At 42.1% G+C, this 14,236-nt stretch overlaps 1 protein-coding gene across 1 annotated transcript in view; it reads left to right on the forward strand.

Annotated features, from left to right (window-relative positions):
* LOC106811148 (elongation of very long chain fatty acids protein 2-like) overlaps positions 1-14,236 on the forward strand; it is a 36,951-nt gene that overhangs the window by 17,613 nt on the left and 5,102 nt on the right. The window contains exons 5-7 of the mRNA XM_014814686.1: positions 1,341-1,512; positions 11,064-11,188; positions 11,900-11,988. Of these exons, the coding sequence (XP_014670172.1) occupies positions 1,341-1,512; positions 11,064-11,188; positions 11,900-11,988 (386 nt within the window). The remainder of the gene's footprint in view (positions 1-1,340; positions 1,513-11,063; positions 11,189-11,899; positions 11,989-14,236) is intronic.

Here is a 14,236-nt window from a genome sequence, read left to right on the forward strand (position 1 = left end):
TTTATTATGTTTCCAAGTTTTTATGATTGGAACTTATAGTCAAAACGCCTAAGACCACACGGAAATGGAACCACGGTGAAATCAAAAGCTTCGCTGTCGCCCCCTATTTGTACGACCCCCCATCTAAGTCGCGAGTTCCTCCCACGTCCCAAATGTCTGCCCTCTCTGTCCCCCGCTAAAATTCCGGACTGTTCACTGGCAGCTATGGATTCGTACGCCGACCTATGCATTCGGCGCATGGATCCATAGCTGCCAGCGCTGCATACATTCGTAGGACGTTCCCGCGGTCGCGTGCGCCTTGCCGCGGCTAGGATCAACACCTCCTTTCGGCAACACTTCTCTGGTATCCCATCTCATCTGGATGTAATTAAAACTTGTTATTTCCCAAAAAATATCCGTCTATTCACAAAAGCATCTCTCCTTTCTTCGCTTTCGCGTCACTCTCCCATGTAACAACCGCCTGCCAGCGCCACCTCTCGTGAAACAAAACTATAAACGGTACAACTACGTAACAATATACTAACCGCTACATTACTCTCCAGGTTTTAGGCAAAATTTTACCGATTTTTCATTTTTATTCTTACTCGATGGCTAACACTAGGTGCCACCTCTGTACATATTTATTTCTTCATAATATAACGATACATGTGAACTTTCAGAGCATTTCGATTGCCCACGTACACGTGTAGTGAGCCGTGGCTGATGACGTCAGAGACATGATACAACCTGAGTTTTCACGATATTCATAAAGCCAGTATCATTCAGCATCTTACACTCGTTTTGATGGTAAAATATTGCTGTAAAAAAGCGCATCAGGGATTGTTATTAAGTGCCGTATTTTATGAGTTATGGCTCTTTATTCGCTAAAATTTTCGATTCTAACACACAACTTGATTTTTAAGAGTTTTTTTTCAATTTTTTCAGTAAATATGAAACGTAAAGAAAAATCCTGATGTGCTATTTTGGTACATATTGTGCTTAACCTGTGGCGAAACTTTTGCTTCCTCACTCTTTGTGGTAATTGAGAAATATCCAAAATAAAACTTTTACATAAAAATTCAAAATTTGTGTGGCAGCATTAGGTGCTGGAAATTTCATGAATTTTTTTGGCTTGAGCATAGAGATATATCTCCTCTATAAATAAAACGTGTGATTGATTCGACTCATTCGTCAATAAACGTTTAATCTTCATTATAGCAATACCCGTGCAAAAGGTGGAGAGTAACCTTAAATACAGAACCGTCGTTTTTAACCATCGAAGCTATACTGAACTGTTTAATTACGGATTAGTGAAGTTCAATCTGGAGAAGAAACATGGGTGTTTACACGTTTGTGTGCAGGTGGTCAATGTGCAATGGTGGTACTACATCTCCAAGGTGATTGAGCTTGCTGACACACTGTTCATGGTGCTGCGGAAGAAGAACAGACAGATCACGTTCTTGCACGTCTACCATCATTCCTCCATGTTTGTCAACTGGTACTTTGTCATGAAGATCGCTCCTCAGGGAGAAGGTGGGTGCACAGCATTCAGGGATGCAAAATAATTTATTTTAAATCGTTTTTTTTATTAATCTGATTATTATCAAGAGTCCATAATAAAAAAAAAGATCTATTATGGACTCTTGTTATTATGTAAAGCACGTGTTTATTTTTCTTTTGTTTTTCTGACAGTGACATGGTGGCTGTTCTGTTTGAACCAAATATAAATAATTTATGGCACAATCAAACTTTAGGACCCCCGTAAGTAATTAATCATTATCTTTATCACTGTGATCATGATTGATCTAACCTATAATCCCTAACCCTAACCCTAAGCGAACCGACTATAAACCTAACTCTAACCCCACCTAATAACTGAATTCTATGGAAGGCCATTACCGCCAAAACCTACCTATTTTAATCGCGCTTAAAATGTATTTTAAGCGCGATTTAATTCCAGGCAATTAGAACAGTGGTTTTTAATCGCGATTAAAATAGATTTTAAGCGCGATTAAATTCCAGCCAATCAGAACAGTGGTTTTTAATCGCGATTAAAATAGATTTTAAGCGTGATTAAATTCCAGCCAATCAGAACAGTGGTTTTTAATCGCGATTAAAATAGATTTTAAGCACAATTAAATTGTGGTAGCTGTGTGTGTGTGTGTTTGTTGGTGTGTTGTGGTGTCCGTCGTGTGTGTGTGGTGTGTGTGTGTCGTTTTGTGTGTGTGTATGTGTGTAATGGAAGAGGGTTTGGGGGTGTGAACCATCGGTTGATTTGTGTGTCAGCGTATGGTTATGAAGGCCGTCTGAACGGTGATGATCGTCACATGCTGTGTACCATACACCATACACACATATATGTGCCGGATTACTTCGTTCCTTACTACTAGGCCGGACGTAGCATGCTTTATCACGGCTGTAATATACGTATAGAATATTAAGCATATAGTAAGATATAGTCCAGCACAGCACTGACAGGGGCGGGATTTATAACAGTATGGTTATAATTGTGATTATTAATATTACAATAAACAGCGATAGCATAACGTCCTATATAGAACTGACACACACACACACAGCATAATAATAATTAATAATAAAAAATATGAAATAAAAATAATTGTTTATACTGTCAGCATTGCACTACATACAATTGTTTACATAGCACACGCGCATGGTTTAGTTGTGATTCATTGCCATTTGCTCTTTGGATTGTGAATTTGATAAGTTGACTCATGAAATTATCAACGCCTTCGTTTGCAAACGAATCTATGTACAATGAATAGAATATCCGCCTATCAGATAAGTAACGCAATAAATAACACACACAACACAGCACACACACAAACACACACACACACACACACACCTACACACACACACACACACAGCACAACCCACCACCCATAACAACACACAACACAAAACACACACACACACACACATCACACACTCACACACACACACGACATACACACACACACACACACACACACACACACACACACACACACACACACACACACACACGCACACACACACACGCACAAAAACCTACCTATTTTAATCGCGCTTAAAATCTATTTTAATCGCGATTAAAACCCACTGTTCTGATTGGCTGGAATTTAATCGCGCTTAAAATCTATTTTAATTGCGATTAAAAACCATTGTTCTGATTGGCTGGAATTCAATCGCGCTTAAAATACATTTTAAGCGCGATTAAAATAGGTAGATTTTGGCGGTAATGGCCTTCCATAGAATTCTAACGTCCGAAAGTTAGCGTCATTCTTTGGTAACACCCCAGTTGGTCTAGGCCTGCTAACTCCCATTTCGCCTACGCTCATTTCGCCTACGGACGTCCCATTTCGTTTCGTCTACACTCAGAATCGGCAATATTCCCATTTCGCCTACTCCCATTTAGTCTACTCTTCTAATAAATAATATAATAGTGTTATTTCATCTACCACTTATAGTTGGGTCATCTGGAGCAATTCCGTGACCGTGGAGATCGAGCGAAAGTTCGTTTCTCAGTGGATTTGTATTCTATGATTTATGATAAAAAATTTAGCAGAGGTGTCTTTAGCGAAAGTGTGGGCATAACCCATGAGAGCCCAAAATCCAAAATGGCCGTCGTCTGCCATTTTGAGAAATATATTTCCAATGGTTTGGCCTACGTACGCTCAGTATATGGTTTCTGTTTTTTTTGGGTCGAGAAATTCATATTTGATGTCGGTTTGATGATTTGACCTAGTCTTGACCTTCAAATCCAAGATAGCCGCCGATTTTCAGCTCACAGAGGTCAATTTTTCAAATTCGTCATAGTGTCTTCATAATATGCTCTAATGAAAACTCTCTTCATGTTGAATTGAGTGATGGACAGTACAAGTACATAAACTTTATCGCAGAGGTTAAATAAATGTATATCAGCCATTCCACGTAAGTGTATACACCAAAGTTGAAAACTGAAGTGAGAGCTAGTGACATGAATTTTTGTTATTAAGAGAAATAATGAAATGGTTTAAATCTAAAATTTCATGTAAATAGGCCCTTTTATTAAAGAATCACAGCTTCTTGAATGTGGGTGAATTTAATGACGGCAAATGTGGTTAAACGTGCTTCTCATAATCAGAAAAACTTCTATTATCTAAAGCTTCAGTTATGAATAAGCCAGCCTTTATTAAGTAGCTAATACATCATATTTCATAAAAAATTAGGATGCCTATTAATTCGCATCAGCATTAAATTCCCTGTAATTGATATGATGAAAACATCCTCAAAATGTGTCACTCGAATCACACAAAAAGTAGAATTTTTAAGTATGTGAAGAAAATAAAACGGATAGCAACAAATGCTACTGGTAATTCTTCTAATGCTACCTTTTCAGTTTAGTTGAATACATTTTTATTTATTTTTCAATCCTGCAAAAAAAAACTACCTCACATATATCACGCGAGTCACATTTATGGGCTGTCACTCGAGTCACCTGCATGCACTGTTGATCATTATGAGAGGAATGATGTCTTTTTAAACAAATATACAATGTGGGAAGTAAGCACTGACATGTAGAACTACTTTGAACATAGAACCACATGAAAGTTACCAATAAAAATAAAAATAGGATATCACAAACCATTCTGCGTGACTCGCGTGACGGGCTACGAACACGTGTTTTGAAGTATACTTCACACCTAAGAGATTTTGTAAAATATTATAAGTTTGATCTGAGTTATACCTGGTGAACTAGGTACCCAATACCCTTCATCACTCCATAGGGCCTACATCGTTTGCATTGCTAGAAACCTTTCTTCAAGTAGGCAACATCCTTCTAAGTATGTGACTTGTGTGACATTGTAGCTCATAGCATTAACAAATGCTAGGGTAATTCGAATTTTGATGACTGAAATGCTTTGATCCGTAAAGAAAAAGTTAATACTTAGTTTCTACCAATGTACCATATGATTCATTGTGAAAACAGGTGAAATATTGTAAGTCTCAGCTTTGTATAAGAAGAATGGTACATACGCTATGCATGGATTGTCAGCATACAATATTTTCCTTGTTATCACATGGTAGTAACTAAGTATTGACTTTTTCTTCATGGGTCATAACATTTTAGTCTTCAAAATTCTGATTACCCTAACATTTGTTAATTAATGCTATGAGCTACTATGTCACGCGAGTCACAGAATAGTGTCACGCGAGTCACATACTTAGAAGAATGTTGCTCACTTCAGATGAGGTTTATAGCAATCCAAATGTTGCACGGAGTGGTCAAGGGTATTGGGTACCTGGTGAACTACTCAGATAAACTCAGATAAACCTGATAGTATTCTACGAAAAGTCTAAATTGTGAAGTATACTTCAAAACATGTGTTAGTAACCCGTCACGCGAGTCACGCACAATAGTTTGTGATATCCGAGAAAATATTAGTGTGGCTGCAATAATTTCAATGCTAAAATATGCATAACTGGTACCTTTGCTAAAATAGTTTTTTTTTAACAAGTAGCAGCAAACTAATATAGGACTGGCAGATTATTACAAGTTGAATTTTTTGTAGAAATGTCGCGAGTCACGGTGGAATGGCTGATATCCATTTTATTCTACGAAAGTACAATGTATTTTAACCCTAAATTTACAACTTAACAATGATTAGTAACTAATAGATCGCTATTTCTCATCGGAATCTCTTGGCTCTCCAAACTCGTTGTCATCATCGCAACTACTCTCATCGCTGCTATCATCTAAACAGTCACGAGGTGTGAGCTGGTGGGGCAAGGGTGGCAGTGTGGCGCACTGGTCGGCACTTCCCATTCATGATTTCCCAACCATGGCCAATGGGGGACGGATGCTTGGATGGGTTTGGTGAACACTTGCTCTTGCAGGAGGGTTTCAGCCTGAGTTTGACCATCTGGTAGCTTGATCTTGAGGTCATGGACAAGCTCCGGTGAGGCGACCAGGCTAGACTGTAGTGACCTCAGTGTTGGTTTGGATTCATCAAATGGCTCAGCTTCAAACTCTGTCATGCATGCCCGCAGGTCCTGAACTGTCTGCTCATCCTTTTTCATTCTTGCTGGTTGGCACTCAACATGCTTTCTATGGCGACGCTGGCACTTGAAATTCTGATTCACAGTGGCTTTAACCCTCGCGACATTGTTTGCATTCCTTGTTGTTGAGAACATTTGCTTCTCATTCTGCAGAAGCTGAAGCCATCCTTGTTTTAGCTTCGAGTTTAGATTCATTGTCGTTTCTATCCAAAGGTCCAGTGGCTGGCAAGAGTAGGGTAGCCCTGTCATCGACTGTGCAAAGTGATCGTTGAAGAAGGCCATTTGCTCATTTGACAGCGAAGACAACATCGCCCAATAATCTGGCAACCACCTCCCATAGTCATGGTTGTCATATGCCATGAGTCCAGCCAACATGTCGTATGTTGATGATAAGTACTCTGAGCCATTTCGTGCATGACATGCATCAATATTTTGGACAACAGGGTCCGTCATTTCCATGAACGAGACCCAGAAGTCTCCCATGTCTGTGCCAGGTTTATCCTAAACTTTGTTAATCAGCTCCTTTATGTCATCATCATCCTGGAGATTATTGTGCGCGAGATTATATAGAGCCTGTTGGGTCTCAGTGAGTGCACTGTGCAGAATGTCAAGGTTCAGCTTGATGTCTTCTGATAGTTCTCCATGCTCAAGAATTTTTCTCAGACGTGTATGGATAAGAGCCTTTCTCCAGAACATGATGCAGCGCACACCCCGTCTGTAGTGCTTCCCTCGTAGTGCTTGGTCAACAGACCCCCACTACTATCCCTGCTGTAACCAAAGTGTCTGCCATGCCAGAGCCCTTAAATCCCTTATAGATAGCATAGATGTAGGACATCTGCTGGTGGAACGCACCAAGAATCGGGATGATGTCCTTGAACAATTCCGGATTCTCCGCATTGAGCTGCACGGTCGTCTTGTAGGTGGGCATGTCACCAACGAGAAAGGAGAATGGAATACTCTTGTTCCGCATAGCCTCCACTACTTTCACCATAATGTCATGCACCACTGATTTGCTTGGAGGTTCGTTGTGGGTCGTGTGGTAGTATGGCTTGCTCTTGTTGGGTGGTTGATGGTGGCAGGACTGGACACCACTGTATGCTGGAACCCGCTGTTTATCAGGTGCTGGTCTTGTACCGTTGTCTGCACGAGACAGCAGGCCCGTAGCCAGGGGGGGGGGTCAAACAAACCCCCCCTTGCAAAATTTTGAAAATTTGCAAGAATTTCACCTCAGGTCGCTCCATTTTAGTGTAATAATTGCAAAATCTCATTCGTGCGGGAGGGTAAACAGTGAACACCCCCCTCCCACACCCTCCTCCCGCTCGGTCGCTTGGCTCCCTTGCCTGGTCGCTTCGCGCCCAAGCAGGGGCGTGTACAGGGGGGGTCTAGGGAGTCCGGACCCACCCTTCGCGTGCTCGCAACTTTGGGTTACGTTTAGACCCCCCCTGGTACAAATCCTGTACACGCCCCTGCCGAGCAAATTGCCAACATTGAAAAACGAACCACCCTAATATAAAGCTGGCTACGGACCTGAGGCAGTGCATGTATCACAGAGCGAACACGCTGCGGAGCCATGCCATTTACTGGTGCATCTATCATGGAACGAGCTGGTGGCTCACTTTTGCTACCATGTGGCATCTATATTGTCTGACCTCAGTCAGCTCTGCCCACGCTTGCTTCAGCTGTGCAGAAATGTCCTTCTTGACGAGCTTTGCAGGAGGCTCCTCGTTAGGTTTCCTTTCATAGCTCTGGGGCTGCACGAGCATAACATTTGTTGATGAGCTCCTGCTGCATTGATTGCCTGTCATAGAATCAATCTTGAAGTCATCGTTGTCAACAATCACAATGGCTGGTTTGCCATCTGCTATCTCCTGCGGGCAGGTTGCTGATGCCTCAACATCCAACAAAGCCCAGTGGTCCTAGAGGAGCAGCGTGTTTGCGTAGCTTATGCAGACGCCGCTCTTGTGCATTGTTTCCACCAGATCTTTACTCCTTGTCATGCCATGGACGATGACACCCGAAATTGACACCCATGTTGATAACAGTGGTAGTGCGCTGTTCCGTGATGTAGTAGGTCATCATGGAGGCTAGACTGAGTGTGGTAGGGCTGAGATCGGCAGTTTTTCGGTTAGGTTGTTTTAGCCAGGCGAACAGCTGCACCAGCAACTCACACACCCCTTCGCCTTCTTCGGGATTATCAACACGAGTTGGCCAGGGAACGGTAATGTGTCTTTTATCGTCATAGAAAGTCGCCAGGTTCTGGAAGGGCTGCTCATCGCTGATGCCAAGGGATGACATGGCAGCCTCAATGTAGTCACCTCTACCGCGAACATCATAGACGCACTCGCTCTTGTTCATCTCAATTCTGTCTTTGAAGCCAATTGTCTTTTGATACTCAATAATGAGCAGGTCCTTGAGATACATCGATTTGACATCACCCACTGGATAGCCATAGTCACTGAGAATGCGTTTGTAGTCTGCTAAGAGAGACGGCAGTGAACGGATTTCGTGCTCATTGAAGATGAGCTCGCTTCTTAGAGACACACATTCTGAAGATAAATTGCATTATCTGGCTTGAACTTTGTGTGATTGACGTACTTCAGCCAACAGGCATGGTGGTATATGATGTCATTTGCGAAAGGATCTGACAGCGCTGACGTTGACTCGACTGGCCGTGTGAGACGATCCCGGGTGGCGTTTGAAGGTTATTGTAGTTTTACTGTCCATCACTCAACTCAACATGAAGAGAGCTTTCATTAGAGCCTATTATGAAGACACTATGACGAATTTGAAAATTGACCTTTGTGAGCTAAAAATCGGCGGCCATCTTGGATTTGAAGGTCAAGACTAGGTCAAACCATCACACCGACATCAAATATGAATTTCTCGACCCAAGAAACCCCAGAAACCATATAATGAGCAGCACTGTAGGCTAAACCATTGAAAATATGTTTTTCAAAATGGCAGACGACGGCCATTTTAGATTTTGGGCTCTCATGGGTTATGCCGACATTTTCGCGAGGGCCACCCCCGCTAAAAAATTTAATTAACCTTCATAGAAGACAAATCCATCCATCCATCCATCCATCCATCCATCCATCCATCCATCCATCCATCCATCCATCCATCCATCCATCCATACGCATTCCATCATCCCATCCATCCATGGCCATCGCATCCTCGCATCCATCCATCCATCATCGCATCCATCCATCCATCGCATCCATCGCATCGCATCCATCCTCCATGCCATCCATCCGATCCATCATGCATGCCATCATCCATCCATCCTCCATCATCGCATCCTATCCATCTCATGCCATGCCATCCATCCATCCTCCATCCATCATCTCTCCATCCATCCATCCATCCCATCCTCGCTTTTCGGTGTTTTCTTTTTTTGTATTTATTGTGATTTATCCGAGTGGTTTGGGGTGCGGGATTTTTGTTGTCTGGGTTCCTCTTTTTTCTTTCATCCATCCATCATCCATTCCATCATACCATCTATCCATCCATCCATCCATCCATCCATCCCATCCATCCATCCATCCATCCATCATCCATCCATCCATCCATCCATCCCCATCATCATGCATCATTTAATTCCATCCATCCATCATGACATCATCCATGCCATCCATTCCATCCATCCATCCACTTCCATACATCCATCATCCATCCATCCATCCATCCATCCAGTCCTGCCATCCATCCATCCATCCATGCCACCCATGCCACTCCATCATCCATCCATCCATCCACCCACCCACCTACTCAGCGGCTACGCTACCTACCTATCATCTATCTATCTATCTACCCTACTCTACCCTACCTACCCTACTACCTACCTATCTATCTATCCTATCGAAAAAAACACAAAAAACAAAAAAAAATACCTACCTACCTACCTACCTACCTACCTACCTACCTACCTATCTATCTATCTATCTATATATACATCTATCTATCTATCTATCTATCTATCTATCTATCTATCTATCTATCTATCTATCTACCTATTTATCTATCACACTCTATAGTCTATAATAGTGCTACGTATAGTCTTGCACACTCTGTATCAAGTCGGTGCAAGGTGAGTGTTGATACAACAATGACATGACAGTCATGCAAGTCAGTGCAAAGTGAATCCCGTCTGCATGTGGGCCGGTTTATTTACCGCTACAGGGGTGCGTTGATGTAACGCTGCTGCAGGGGCATGATTTTTTCATCATTTTTTTTGTTTTGCGATGTCAGATGACCTCAGAGGTCAAATCCAATGCGCCCATGTTCCAAAGTATCCAAAGTTACATGTAATGGCCATCCTAGGACATATTTAGAGTGGCCGATATTGAATTGAATCGAGAACAGACGAACAGAAAAACTTCCACAAATATGTATTAGATTATATTAAATTATTAAATTAAATTATATTAATATTAAATATTACATTATTTTATTATTATAATTTTATATTATTATCAGACTATGTTGAATTTTGGTACATTTTTATGCTGCTGCATGTATTTTCTATTTTTGTCAAGTTGTGTTCTCATTAATTGTAGACCCTTCCTATGTTTTCTTCTGGTTCCTGTAGTCTATGTATGACAATCAAAACCATATTATATTATTTATAAATGATTATTTAGTGAACAAACCGATCGTGGACGAAATGGAAATGGGGTCGATTTTGAGGGTAGGCGAATTGGGAGTAGGCGAAATGGGTGTAGGCCAACTGGAAATTTTGCTGTAAGCGAAATGGGAATTTTTCTGTAAGCGAAATGGGAGTAGGCCAACCGGGAATAAACCGACATTTTATAAAAAGTTTTTTTTAAAGTGTGATAAAACGTTATGCATAATTTATTGTGCTATTCGTATATCTTAAGATTGAATTCAATTAAAAATCACCATTATATTGTTATCTCGATCACGTCAGTAGTGCATTTCACGTGAGTCAGTTTATGCATATACACTTTCTGCAGCATCGGATGTTATGTGCCCGGCACTGATCACATATTGATATTTATACTGTATATATTTTTCAGCCTGGTTTGGAGCTTCCATAAACAGCCTGGTTCACGTGCTCATGTACTCATATTATGGTCTGTCGCTTGTGCCATCCACCCGCAAGTACCTGTGGTGGAAGGAATATCTAACGAGAATACAACTAGTACGTTCCATAATGCAGTGAATTATTGTGACTTCTTTCGCAGCAAGTGGAGATTGTTTGGCTATATTAAGCGAGAGAACATTTATTCAAAGTTCGTTTAAGTTTGCTGTTATTTGCACTGGCAGCAAGAACCAGTCCGCACCTGCAGCTACAGCACACATTCGGCCATTGACTATATATATACTACTATACTACTATATATGACTATATGTAGTATATATATAGTCAATGGCCGCGTATGTGCTGTAGCTGCAGGTGCAGGTGCAGGTGTCATGTCATGTGCAGGTGCAGGTCCGGGCTAACGCTCCATTAGGAGTGTTCCCAACTTTGATATCATTAATGATTAATGATTGATAATCCTAACCCTAACTCTAACCCTAACCCTAACCCTAACCTAAATAACATTAAACCACAAACTAATATATGACCAATATATATATATCCACAGTATATATATGTTATTATGACCATTAATGACATTAAAGTTGGGAACACTCCTAATGGAGTATCACCCTGGTTCTTGCTGCCAGTGGTTATTTGTAGACACAGTTGTATATATGTGTGTTGGTGAACACCTCTATAGAACAAATACCTGTGCATACAGGAGACTTTTATAATTTTTCTCGGGTGTACACTGTAATGGAGTATAGTGCAGGCACTATGGGAATTTCCTCTGAGTGACCCTTTAAGATGTTTTTGTTTGTGTTGCAGATCCAGTTCTTTATCGCATTATTTAAAGCAGGCGTAGCTCAGTACGTGGGCTGTGATTATCCAGTGGCACTCTTTTACACACTTTGGATGTAAGTACAACGTTTTTTTATTCTAAAATGTGGGGTATTGTAGGCAAACGTTTATACGCACGCATGCACGCACGCACGCACGCACGCACGCACGCACGCACACACAAACACACACACATGTCTCCCCCGGAATTACAGAGGGTATGTTGTTTATGGACACATGGAGGAGGCCCCAGGTACGGGGCGTCATGCAGGACAGGCATTTTTGTACCTATAAACTTGACAAAAATGAGTTTTGTGAACACAAAACTCAATTCTGTCAAATTCTGTACCAATCTGTCCACACAAAAACTGCAATTTTGTGAGAACACGAGAAAACCTCCAATTCTTCGAAACCGGTCACAAAACTGCAATTTTGTATAAAAAAACACAAAACTCCAATTCTGTCGAACCGGTTCCGCACAAAACTCCAAAGATTTTATGTAAACACAAAAACTCAATTCTGTCGAACCGGTTCCAACAAAACTCGAGTGTTGTTGCCGCGCAAATTAATGGCCACACGCATGGTAAGAAGGCTACCCATTGGTGCCCAGAAACTATGGGCTGGAGAAATTGCGGTCGCATGGGTCCCCCGCCCATCGATTTTGTTTCTTCTGACCAAGTGGTAAAAGCCCCTTGTCTTACATGCCGTGTGACGCATAATTTGGGACAAACAAGAAAATCGAGTATTTTGGTGAAACCGGTTTCGACAGAATTGAAAGTTTGTGTTTAACAGAAAATTGAGTTTGTGTGGGACCAGGAATTGACCAGAATTGGATTTTGTTGTTCACATAAATTGCAGTTTTTTTGTGGAACAGGAATTGACAGAATTGAGTTTTGTGTTTTACAAAATTGAGTATTTTTGTGGAAACGCGGCTTCGAACAGCAAGGAATTGAGTTCTTGTGTTTACAAAATATTGAGTTTCTGTGGATACCGGGGTCGACAGAATTTGAGGTTTTGTGTTTATCAAATTGAGTTTGTTGGAACCGGTTGACAGAAATTGAGCCCATGGTCCCTGCATGGCGCCCCGGCGTACCAGGAGGGAGTTGTGCAATTGGAAGTCAATTTAACCGCGTGCTAAGCAGCCATCAATATTCCGAGTGCAGGTTAATTGCAATAGACGTATAGGTCATAATAAATAGAAACCAATAATATAAGATGAGCAGGAAAGAGAAAACCAATGTGAAATTAAAGACATCAAACTAAATGAATAGACAGCATGGTCTGTGTTTGTTGGATTAAACTTCAGGCCTAACGCTGCCATTTAGAGTGTTTCCCCAACTTTTTGATAATCATTAAATGGATTTAATGATTAATGATTGATCGGAATTGAATAATCATACCGCTAAACCTAACTACCTAAACCCTAACCTAAATGACATTGAAACCCCCCACAAAACTAATTATAATGACCATGACGCGATATATATAATATAATATTATATAGTATATATTAGGCCCTGAATGAGTTGATGGTTTTTTGTTTGTTGTCATGTTGATAAACAATTGACGTCATATCCGCACATGCGTGCAGTTTTTTAACGGTTTTGGCAGCAAGCAAAGATGCGTGATATTGTTTCGAATACAAGCACTACCGCCGAAACGCACGGTGTAGCGAACACACGCACGCGAAACGCGACGGCACGCACGCATCGCACGCACGCACGCACCGGCACGCAACGCACACACATCATACTCATGCACCACGTAAGGGTAACGTGCAACGCACGCCAACGCAGCCGCAAACGCGAGATGTCGACTGCACGCCCCATGCACGGCCACGTGTACGTGCACACGTCACCGCCACCCCTTGCCACAGTGCGCCACGTCTGACGTTGTAGATGCCAATGGCAACGCAGCGCAGTACGGCAGCGCAAACGCAAACACATGCACACGAACGTGTAAACTTGCACAGCAGCCGCGTCCAGCACACGTGGGAGCACGCGCGCGAACGCGACAGGTGTAACGTGCACACACCGCCGACGCAACGGCACAGCAATGTGCAAACGCCCACGTGTAAGTTCAAACACGCAACGCCCACGCAACGTTTGTAACGTACAGCACGCACACCGCACGCACGTGTACGTGCGCACCGCACACAACACATGAGACACCACTCATGCACGCACGTGTAAACGTTGCCGCACTGACGTCCGCCGCTACGTGCAATATGCACAACCGTGTACCTGTAACATCGCCACAACACGCCACGCCACGCACGCACGGCAGCGGAAACGTGTGACCTGCCACACGCGCAAGCGACACACG

The sequence above is a fragment of the Priapulus caudatus genome, unplaced genomic scaffold (genome assembly GCF_000485595.1).
Source record: "Priapulus caudatus unplaced genomic scaffold, Priapulus_caudatus-5.0.1 Scaffold509, whole genome shotgun sequence".
NCBI classification, from domain to species: domain Eukaryota; kingdom Metazoa; phylum Priapulida; class Priapulimorpha; order Priapulimorphida; family Priapulidae; genus Priapulus; species Priapulus caudatus.